This window comes from Vicia villosa, linkage group LG1 (genome assembly GCF_029867415.1).
Source record: "Vicia villosa cultivar HV-30 ecotype Madison, WI linkage group LG1, Vvil1.0, whole genome shotgun sequence".
Classification (NCBI taxonomy): domain Eukaryota; kingdom Viridiplantae; phylum Streptophyta; class Magnoliopsida; order Fabales; family Fabaceae; genus Vicia; species Vicia villosa.
Window position 1 is genome coordinate 113,231,640 of NC_081180.1, and position 12,070 is coordinate 113,243,709.

A 12,070-nucleotide genomic window follows, 5' to 3' on the forward strand; every position below is an offset into this window, starting at 1 on the left:
TGGATGATTTTGAAATGTTAAAGTTTTAATTTAATGCAATTTATTTTAAATTTTTTATAAATTATAATTTTTAATTAATAATAATATATAAAGACATGATATAATTATATATTGATATAATATATAATATCTAATATAATAAACCTATTATTGAATGAATTTCATCAAGGTATATAAAATAATATAAAAATTTAAATAAAACTAATCAGTTATATCAAAAAAATATAAAATTATCTAATAATAGATTAATTTAATATATCTTATAAAATAATAAAATATATGCAAACGGTTTCATTTTAAAAATAAATTTATTCACTTTTTTTATTAATTTAAATTAATTAATCTATGTAATTTTTACAAAAAAAAATTATATTAAATATAATTGAGTCTATCTATTTTGACTCTGACTCGTTTTGAGTAAAGAGAAAGTACATAGACAGAAGCAGCCAGAAGCAGTATATATGCAAATTAAGGATAAATCCCTCTTTTCGGAAACCTAACAAACCAAAACCAGTAACGTTTTCATCTCACAATTCAGACAAACAGACACTCATTTTTACTACAATTTAATACTGCTTCTGTTCCTTTTCAATCTCAACTCAATAACCTTTTTCTTCCCCTATATATTCATTCAGATTTACTTGTATCGACAACATGGATCATTTACAGAGGAAGCTACGCGACCATGAAGCTAATATGTTTCAACAGGTTCTTGTTCCTTTTCTCTCTTTTTTTTCTCAATTATTACGTTCAAATTTATAATTAATTACCCTTTGTTTTGATATTATAAAATCTTGATTATTATTATTGGGGGAGCAGGGAATTCTGGATGATCAGTTCAGTCAGCTTCAGAAACTTCAAGATGACAGTAGTCCAGATTTTGTCTATGAGGTTGTCACTTTGTTCTTTGCTGATTCTGACAAACTACTCAACAACATGTCACGTGCACTGTAAGTATTCTTATTCTTATTATTATTCTCTTTAATCAATTGGGCGATTAGTCTCTTCAGTTGCGTGCAGAGGATATGGCGATTAGTATGTCCAGTTGCGTGCAGGGGATATCTGATTTCTATTAAAAAAAGTTGATTGTACTTTCTGAGAATGATTGGAAGAGATAACACGTGAAACCTATGAGGTTGGTTTATGAAATTGTTAAAATGATTCTATTTAACTATGTGTAGAGAGCAACCATCGGTGAATTTCAAACAAATTGATGCTCATGCCCATCAACAAAAGGGAAGCAGTGCTAGGTATTGGTGTTGGATTTGTATTTGATTACGTCTTTAGTGTATTACCGCCGCTATGGCTTGAAGAAATCTATATTTTTTGTATTACTGTTATGAATTATTTGTTTCGCAGTGTTGGTGCGGCTAGAGTTACAAGTATTTGTGCCACCTTCAGAAGTTTCTGTGAGGCTCAGAATCTGGAAGGGTGAGTTCAATTTTTCATTTCGAACATAAATTTGTGCCAACTTTAAGGGATGATTATGTAGATTTTATCTTTACTTTTTCAAATGAAATTATGTAATCCTCATTGAAATCATGTCGTCGTACCTAAGAACATGATGGAACACCATCTTAGTCTGCTAGATATATTGAGAAAATAGTATTGGAGACAGAAAGATAATTGAATGATCCGAAAAAAGATGACTGAGAAAACAGAGAGAGGCGGAGCTTCGGAGACATTTAATCAATTTACTGATTTCGATTATATGGAAGATGAATGAATGATTACGGTGACCGCAATATTTGTAGAGGTCTAATCTACCATCAGTTACTAAACTGATTCTAACAAAGATATGTTAAAGTATGATTACAGTGACCGCAATGTTAGCTGTTTTTGTATGTGCGCATATTTTATGAGATATCCTATTAATTAGCAATCACTCTTTATTGATCTATATCGGTAATCTTGATAATATTTACAGCTTACCTGTTTCTTTCTCAACGCACAACAAAACAATAGATTTTACTTTCTGCCTATAAATGTTGGACCGTTCACTAACAATGAAAGTTGATTGTAGGTGTTGTAGATGTCTACAACAATTGCGACAGGAATACGATCAACTGAAGACTAATCTTCTATACCTATTCAAGGTAAGTACTGTGGTGTGTTATTTTACAGACATGCAATATGGTTAAAATAATGAGTTGTTTTTTTGCCTCTTGATAGACAGCATGCATTTCCTATATTATATTATATTATATTATATTACTTTGTATTGATTTATTGCAGCTGCAACGAGACATCAAGGCTTTCCGTCGTTCTATTCCTACAAGGGAGTAAAAGATCGCATGATTGCGAACTGTTGATATTGAGAAAAAGATTATGAAGCTTTCTGTTTAGCTGCTGATTTTGTTTGTCTTGGTTTTTTCTGGATTGTTCCTTCAGAATTAGAGCTAGTTTGAATGATGGGATAATGTTGATGTGAATGAGCATTTCTTGCTTACTTTGTTTTGGTTTTTGCTGGATTGTTCCTTCAGAATTAGAGGTAGTTTGAATGTTGGGACAGTGTTGATGTGATGCGAATGCTCATTTCTTGCATAGTTTGATAGATATATATGATATACTATATGATTTTTCCTAATAAAGTAGTGGTTCATTTGAAGTTTTATGTTTGCTCGAAATGAGATTAAAGTTTATATTGACAGTCCATCTAATAATGTTTAATCGTTGTATCAATTGTTCTTGTCCTCCCCTCTTTACACTAAAAACTGATTAGTTTATTCAAGTTCAATAGACTATATCTATTTGGTGTTTGTTTGGATGGTGGTGGATATAATTGATTTGGAGAAAATTAAGTTGGGTAGAATTGATTTTAATAGAATTGAATTTAATATAATTAATTCATGTTTGGATACAATAATATAGAAGTGATTGTTATCAATTAATGTTGTTGTTTGGATAGTTTTTATAAAAAATGATTTTGAATGTATAATTACTAAAATGATGATAAATTTTAATATAAATAAAAAAGAAAAAAAAAGTAATAGGTTAAAATTAAAGACGGTAAAGAAGGAAGATTAAAAGGAGTTGTAACAAATAAAATATAGTAAATATAGAATTGATTATACTAAACTCAAAAGTTAGGAATTATAGTTTGTAAGAGAATTGCTTTTGGAGGAGGAGAATTAATTTTGCAAAAATATTCAAACAATTTTTTTTTAATTGAGATGGAATAGAAGTGTTTTTGGGGCTTGTAGAAGCCCATTCAAACATGCACTTGGATGAGGTTTTAACTTACCACCTCCTAAGTTGAACCTGACACCTCCTATATTTTAATAATGTCAAAAATGGAATCAATTGTCCGAACGAAATTTTCAGTAGGCAGTATAAAATTTTCGGTAACCACTAAATTTTCAGTAGTTCATTTGAAGTTTTCGATAAGTGACAATTTATTCAGGAATTTTCAAAAATTTTCATTTTATACCGAAAATTTAGTGCAAGTGTAAAATCTCTGGTAGTTTTGTAACTCAAAATTTTCAATGATCAGGATTTTGCCGACAGTTTTGTACGGCTGTGTCTGCACCGACATTTTTCTGTGATCTAAAATAAATTCAAAGTTGTATAAGGGTTATCTGTTATTGAGAAAAACATCTCAAAATTCTTCTTCCTTAATTTTTGATTAAGGCAGAAGTGTATTTCAACGGAGAAAAACTTGCAGTTGAGTTCCATCTTCCGAATGACACCACTTCTCTCACCAACTTGACTTCCAAGTTAAATAAATTGTTGTCTGATACTGATAACAGAAAGGTCGGAAATATCGAGTTTTGTGAAGATTGGATTGATACTAAATGAAGGGTGAAATACAACCTTATTGAGTTGAAGAGCGATGAGTATTTGACACTCATGAGATCATTCCGCCGCAGGCTAACTAAGGGGCCTATCGAGTTTGATGCATAGATTTCAAGATTTGTCGACGAAATAATCAAGATGTTGAAATATCCATAATCATCTAGTAGTGTCTAGGTATTCATGTTTCATTATTTTTAATTTGTGTTTGTTGTAATGTTTTAAGTTATGTTCACTTTCAAAACATGTAATCGTCAAAATATTTTATAATAAAAGGTACGGTGATGGTAAGTAGTTTGAGTCAAAAACGGGAAGTCAACTCCTCTCTTTCTCCAAAAGGTAAAGTGGTACAAATCAATGATAAAGAGGGGGTGGGCATCCATACATCATCTAGGAGGAAGGACTCGCGCCCTCAGTCATCTATGTGGAATGATTTAAACTTTGACGTCATCGAGTTCACTGACACTCACCTTTCTTTTCTTGAGGACTACCCAGTTGACTACAAGATTATTTGTAACAGGTCATCCCTTAAGTTGTATAACTTCAAGGAGAACCACTTGTTGGGGCTTTTGTTGATGTAGTGTTACTGACAGAGAGAAGCATATTCAGACTGAGAATGAGCTGAAATCGAAGCTTGTAGGCTATTAGGAGGATCTTATCAAAGTTAAGCAAATAATAGCGGCCATATAGAAAAAGAAAGAGGGACTGGTGAAAAATATCAGTGAAGAGGAGACCAAGGCTCGGGATTTTTCCTCCTCGGAGCAAAGATTGCCGGCCTCAGAAGCTAGAAGGGGATGTTTTCGTGCTCTAGGACGATTTAATGGAGACCTATGATATTTAATTTAAGTGCGGGAAGGAACATATGCCTTTCTTAATCCTGAGATGGGTAAGTACTCCCACCGATCAAGGGTCCAACGAGTAAGGGAGTTATCGGGAAACCGTACTTGTAACATCCGAGGCCAACGAGGGAAGAGAGTGGTTGTCGATGCATGAGGCATGACAATTAGACACTCCCGAGGCCGAAGAGGGAGATGAGTGGTCGTAGAATTCACATCGGAATGAGAGGGATCCTGAGGCTGTGCAGGTATGGGACTGCATGGTTGAAGGAAGACTTATAAGGATTGATTGGTACTACTTATACATACAAGATGCATCTTCTTTTTCGATAGCCTAATAAATAAGAACTCCATAGTTAAGTTATTTGGATGGGTGACCTTCTGGGGTGGTTCTCCCTACCAAATCCAGCGCCAATCACCACTGAACCAACTAACGATTGGTGTTTGTACCCTTTTTATAAGAAACACTCCTGTTTTAATTTTATTAAATACATAATTCCATTTGTAGCCTTATTAAATCAAATCAAATAACTCATCTCAATGTAAGTGCATTAGTTACATATACATATTCTCCACGTAAAAATTTGGAGGAAAAGTTGCAAGCACACAAATAGACACTACCTAAAATCTATATATTCACGTTTTCTTTCTCTTCACTGTATTATTGGAATTAAGCATAGTGAATGAATGAATGTGTAGAGTTTTTGTGATAATGATTCAAATTTTAACATTTGAAATTTCAAAAGTTTACTTGCTAAAAATTTGATGGTAAATTGCTAATATGAAATGATGAGAAAGCCAAATTTACAAAAATTTTGTTTTTCTGAAATCTGAATCTAACGTGAAGTTTGAGTAGCACTGGAGTTATATTTGTGGTAAGGTTTTTTCTTTACCCACCTCCCCAAGCGAAAACCCACTTTACTCCTGTTTCGAAAATGCATTTCCGAATTTTTTTTTTTTAATTTTTCCTGATTTCGGAAATGCACTTCCGAAAAAATCCCAAAAATTGGGATTTTTGGAAATGCACTTCCGAAAAAATCCCAAAAATTGGGATTTTTTTGATTAATTCGGAGATGCATCTCCGAAAAAACTAAAAAAAAATTTAAAAATCCCAAAAATTAAAAAATTTAAGGATATTAATTAATTCACATATCATAAATTTGATATAATTTATGAGTAATGAATAATAATAATTATATATTTTGATATAATTTATGAGTTATGAATAATAATTATTATATATTTAATTTTAATTAAAAAAATAAAATCATATCACCTACAAAATGAGTTATAATTTTTTATTTATATATTTATAATAATTATTATATATTTATATATTTACAAAAAAATTTAAAAAAATGAGTGTTTTAATTTATATATTTATATAATAATTATAATAATGATTATATATTTATAAAAATTATTATATATTTATATATTTATATAATAATTATTATATATTAATTATAAATATATTTATATATTTATATATTTATATATTTATATAATAATTATTATATATTAATTATAAATATATTTATATATTTATATAAGAATTATAAAAATTAAAAAAATTAGTGTTTTAATTTATAATAATTATTATATATTTATATATTTATATATTTATACATTTATATAATAATTATTATATATTTATATATTATATATTTATATATTTCACTTACAAAATTAATAATTATTATTATATATTTATATATTTCTATTCTGATTCATAATTAAAAATTAGTTATAATTTTTTATTTAGTTTAAAAAAATTAAAAAAAGATTTTGTCTTAATTTTATTTAATGAATAAATTTTATATTTAATTATATATAATTCAAAATTTACTTATGAAATTAAAATGTTTTTGATTTATATAAGTTAGTAAAATAATTTTTAATTTTAAAATTGTTTGGGAAATTTTGATTCACCTTGATTTTATTGATTCACCTTCATTTTATTGATTTACCTTGATTTTATACCTATTAATTATATTGATTCACCTTGATTTTAATTTTTTTTATAATTATTGAATTCTGTATATCCGAAACATTCCAAGACCAATTTGGTCTTGGAATATTTCGGATATGCATCTCCGAAGACACCCCTCTCCCAAAAAGGGGTGTTTTCGGAAATGCATCTCCGAAAACCCAAAAAAATGGTGTTTTTGGAAATGCATCTCCGAAAACACTTTTTTTTCGTGTTTTCGGAAGTGCATTTTCGAAAGAAGACAAATTTTGAAAAAAAAAAACATTTTGAAAATGCATTTTCGAAATTAGGGATATTTTGGGTTTTTCATCAGAGGTGGTCAAGAAAGTAGGGAGGTGGATAAAGAAATTTCTTTGTGGTAATTAACATAATTATTCCTACGAAGAGGAAAAGATGCTATTGAAATTAAGCATAGTGATTTATTTTATTTTTTTTTATAAGCAGCATAGTGATTTATTGATTTTTACAAGAAACAAGAATAATTATAATGAGTATGATTAATATTTCAAAGTTAGTTTTGGAATGAAATGTTCAATCTTAAAATTATTAGTAAAAATAATTAGTTTCCTTGATATGTATGATTTTTTCAAAGTATTCCTTATAAAAAGGACCGGAGGAAGTAATTACTATTTAAATAAAATTAAAAAGTCTAATTTTTTAAGAATTAATTCTTGTGACGATACAAGACTTGCTCGACAATGTAAATGTAAAAAAAATACCATATATGATCATAGCAGGATGAAAAAGACAGCACAAGGATGTTACATTAATGCGCATACGGAAAGAATTACACTCTTGAGATCAATAGTACACTCACCACACCAGCCTCAAAAACCACCACCTCAAACTCCATAAATTTAAGATAATGTATCACAAAATCATGTGTCTTTTATGGTTGTGGTTGGTGTAACCTTCAAACCTTCTAACAAACCGAAGGCTATTCATGTTTTTTAAGATTATATCAGAATTATTCGACCATGATCACATTCAAGATGTCTAGTAGGCAGGGCCGGTCCTACGAATTTGGGTGCCTTGGGCGAATCAAAAGAGTGATGCCCCTATAATTTTTTTAACAATAAATGCACAAGGATAAAAAAAATAATTGGACAAAAAACACATTTTCATTTAACATTATGCAAAAAGAATACAAGTATGGATCTTTGAATCAATATTTATACTACATCAAAACATAAACCACTATAAAGAGACTTATTCTTCTTCTTCTTCTCTATATTTTTTCAAATACTTAGATCAAACCTTGATATTTACCTTTCATGTTTGATCCATTATCATATCCTTGTCCTCTCACATTATTAGTATCTAGACCAAGAGTTTCTAATACATTTTGTAATTCTTCAAACAATCATTGACCTGTTGTGTCATAGACTTTAAAAAATTCTTTAAAAAACTCTTCAATTTTTATTGGACTTGTAGAAACATTCACACAGCGTATAATGAGAGTCATTTGTTCTTGATGACTTACATCAAGAGTACAATCAAAAATCACATAAAAATGTTTTGCTTCTTTAATTTTTTCGACTATTGCACTTTTGACTTCATTACCTAACATGTTAATCAATTCATTTTGAATCTTATAACTAAGATAATGATAATGAATTTCATTATTCTTAATACGTCCAAAAAAAATTGTATGACAGGATCCCATTTTGCAATCATTTCAACCAGAAAAATAAAGTTTTCATTTTTATCCACATTAATCCTCTCTTTTTTTTTCACGAAATGCTAAGTAAGATTATTAATAATATAAAATATTCTCTATATCATTATTTTAATTTTAGTTCCTCAATTAAACTTTTTAGTTGTTAAAATTATGGATATATTAATTGATTTTATTTTAGGGGAATTAATTGATTTTATTCTACTCTATATTTTATTCTTTGGAAATTACATTCTTTTATTAATTTTGACTTTGTGGTGTTCCTATAATTTTGTTAGCCAGTATTTTTCAAAAAAAAATTCAAGCAAGTATTTTTATAATAGAAAATTCTCTTTTAATACATATAGGGGTTAAAAAAAACTTTTTTTGGTGCCCCGAAAATTATGGGGCCCTGGGCTCCCGCCCCGCGAGCCCGTGCTCAGGGCCACCCCTGCTAGTAGGTTGGAAGTTGATAATCCATATTAAATATTACCTAAAAAACCTAATGTTTCAAGAGATGAGTTAAACAGAAACCAAATTCTAAGAAAAGTAGCAATGTGGTTGTTCACTTTTGTAAGTCTTGGGACCAAATAAATTAACTCATGACACAGCAATGTTTTACTACATTCATAAAATTGCTTTTGATCTTTGTCTTTATGGCTTGGCTGTATTTGAGTTAGAGGAAGACACATTTCTACCACCGCATTAAATTTTTAGCCAGGTTGTCTCTGTGTTCACTTCACTTTAGTCTCTTTCGAATGCCACCTTTATGTTTGTCTGTCATACTCACTTTCAGTATGTGGCAATGTTATTTACTGCCATGTTATCAAGGATTTCTACTATAAGAAACAATATTAATTGATTTATAAATAATTATAATTAAGTAGGAATGAGGTTGATAATTGAACAAAATATTTATAGACCTGAAATTGTCAAACGGATTTGTAAGTAAACTTGCCTTCAACGAAACCTTTTTAGGTGGAAAATAATATATACTGGCACTAGGCTAATAATTACAACCAAGTAGAAGTTTTAGTTTTTTTGGATTTGGTTGGCAATTGGTGCAAAATTAAGTAGATTCATTCCTTTGTTCTATTGGTTTCAAGCACCTTTAGAAGTTCTTAAAATGTATTAACTTATTGTTTTTTTCTTGTGTTTGTAATGGATTGTGTGTACTCCTAGTACTCACTGTTAATTTGTAATTCCTTGTGTCGAGGTAGTTTGTTACTCGAACACAAGATGTGTCGAAGTGTGTAACAGTTTGTTACACATAAGTTTGTTTTAAATCTAGATAGATTTGATTTAGATTTAAAATAGATTAGATTTGATTTAGCTCCAAAATAGGTATTTTGGGCTTTTATAGTTTTGGGCTTTGGCTTAGGGAGAAGGCAAACCTAAATCTATAAATAGGGAGTAACCCTCATTATTTGTAATCAAGTCATTAATCTTGTATTCACAGAAGTTGCAGTTGCAAGTGAATAACAGAATTTCCACAGTTTGTGGGCAGAGAGAAACTCTGCAGAAAATACTTCCTTCTTCTCTTTTAATTTCCGCAAACCCTAATCCTAGTTTTGTTCCTATTTTCTTCATTGTCATCTTTAACGATAAGGAATTACTCAAAGGTTTGAGAGTCTAATTCCAACATCTGGTATCTAGAGCTCCGGTTAATCGATTCAAGGCAAGAAGAATGGCGATGGCAATGAATCATCCGAATGGGCATTTTCCAGCAACACTACCAATTCTGAAAGGAGATAACTATGAGAATTGGTGCAAGCAGATGAAGGTTGTATTCTGTTGTCAAGATCTTTGGGATCTTGTAAAAGAAGGGGTAGAACCGCTTGCAGAAGGTGCGAAGGAGGAAGAAAAGGCTGCTTATAAAGAATTGAAGAAGAAAGATTATAAAGCTCTCTTTATAATCCATCAATGTCTGAGTCCAGATAATTTTGAAAAGGTTAGTGATATAGAATCTTCAAAAGAAGCTTGGGAGATTCTTGAAAAATCTTTTGGAGGTGCAGAAAAGGTGAAAGAGGTGAGGTTACAAACTCACAAGAGAACATATGAATTGCTTCAGATGGAAGATAGCGAAAGCATAACTGATTTCTTCACTAGGATTACGAAACTAGTGAATCAAATCAAGATATGTGGAGAAGTATTAACAACAAGAGCTGTTGTCTCAAAGATTTTGAGATCTTTGGCTCCTAAGTTCGACCACATCGTGGTAGCCATAGAAGAGTCGAAGGACTTGTCGAAATTGACAAAAGAAGAGCTTCAAGGGACACTTGAATCTCATGAACAAAGAATGGCTGAAAGAGCTGCAGGCAAGTCGAAGAGCGAAGTGGCTCTGCAGGCTCAGTCAGCAAACGAAAAGAAAGGCAAAGGAAGCTGGACTGGAAATAAAGGTAGAGGTGGCTACAACAATTCGACTGGTCGAAATCAGCAAGAAGGAAATTGGTCGAATCAGAGAAAACCTTCTTACCAAGGATACCAAAGAGGTGGTGCTGCAGGTAGAGGAAGAGGTGGTGGTCGAAAGCCTGACAAGAGTCACATTCAATGTTTCAACTGTCAGAAGTATGGTCACTATTCGACAGTTTGTCCAGAAAAGAATAAAAGTCAAGAAAGTGATGCAAAGTTTGCAAAACAAGAAGAAGAAGAGATGTTGTTGATGGTCACAACAAAAGATGAACATAAATTCAAGGACCAATGGTACTTGGATTCAGGATGCTCATCACACATGTCTGGAAGAAAAGATTGGTTTGTCAACATAAGACCCTCGATGAAAAATATGGTGAAATTTGCAAATGACAATACTCTAGCAGCTGAAGGTATTGGTGATGTAATGATTACGAGGAAAGATGGAAAGAGGTCAGTAATTTCCAATGTGTTGTACATACCAGGCATGAAGAGCAACTTACTCAGCATTGGGCAGTTGGTCGAAAAGAATTACAAAGTTTCGATCGAAGACAAGATGATGAGAGTTGTCGATGCAAGTGGGAGGTTAATCTTGAAGGCTCCTATGTCACAGAATAGAACCTTCAAGATCGAACTCAATGTGATGGAGCACGAGTGCCTTGCAACTGCAGCTAGCAGAGATGAATGGATATGGCACTATCGACTAGGGCATCTCAACTTCAATGACATCAGAGACTTGAAAAGAAAGAATATGGTTTCAGGACTGCCAGAAATCGACATTCCAAACGAGGTATGTGAGGAATGTGTGCAGGCGAAGCAGCACAAGAATAGCTTCAGCAAGGATGCAGGAAGTAAGTCGAAGGCTATTCTCGAAATCATATACTCTGATGTATGTGGACCAATCCAGGTGGATTCGAATGGAGGTAACAAATACTTTGTTACATTCATAGATGATTTCAGTCGAAAACTATGGACTTACCTGATCAAGAAGAAAAGTGAAGTGATCGAGGTATTTGTCAAGTTCAAATCTATGGTCGAAAGACAAAGTGGTCGAAAGCTCAAGGTTTTGAGAACTGATGGTGGTGGAGAATATGTGTCGAAAGACTTCGACATGTTATGTGAGAAAGAAGGGATTATGCATGAGGTGGTGCCACCCTACACTCCACAGCAAAATGGAACTGCAGAAAGGAAGAATAGAACCATCATGAATATGGTGAGAAGTATGTTGAAAGGAAAGCATTTACCTAAGGAATTTTGGGGAGAAGCAGTGTCGACTGCAACATACATTCTAAACAGATGTCCGACAAAGAAGCTAGAAGGAATTACTCCAGAAGAATGTTGGTCTGGTGTGAAGCCTAGCTTGAGCCATCTGAAGGTATTTGGATC

General features: G+C 31.5%; 1 protein-coding gene across 1 annotated transcript; it reads left to right on the top strand.

Annotated features, from left to right (window-relative positions):
* Nucleotides 1-438: 438 nt before the first annotated feature.
* On the top strand, nt 439-2,608 carry LOC131614727 (histidine-containing phosphotransfer protein 1-like). The gene is made up of 6 exons (XM_058886289.1): nt 439-708; nt 820-950; nt 1,182-1,250; nt 1,360-1,431; nt 2,024-2,096; nt 2,236-2,608. The coding sequence occupies exons 1-6, from the start codon at nt 655-657 to the stop codon at nt 2,284-2,286; spliced, it is 450 nt and encodes a 149-aa protein (XP_058742272.1). The 5' UTR covers nt 439-654; the 3' UTR covers nt 2,287-2,608.
* Nucleotides 2,609-12,070: the final 9,462 nt, after the last annotated feature.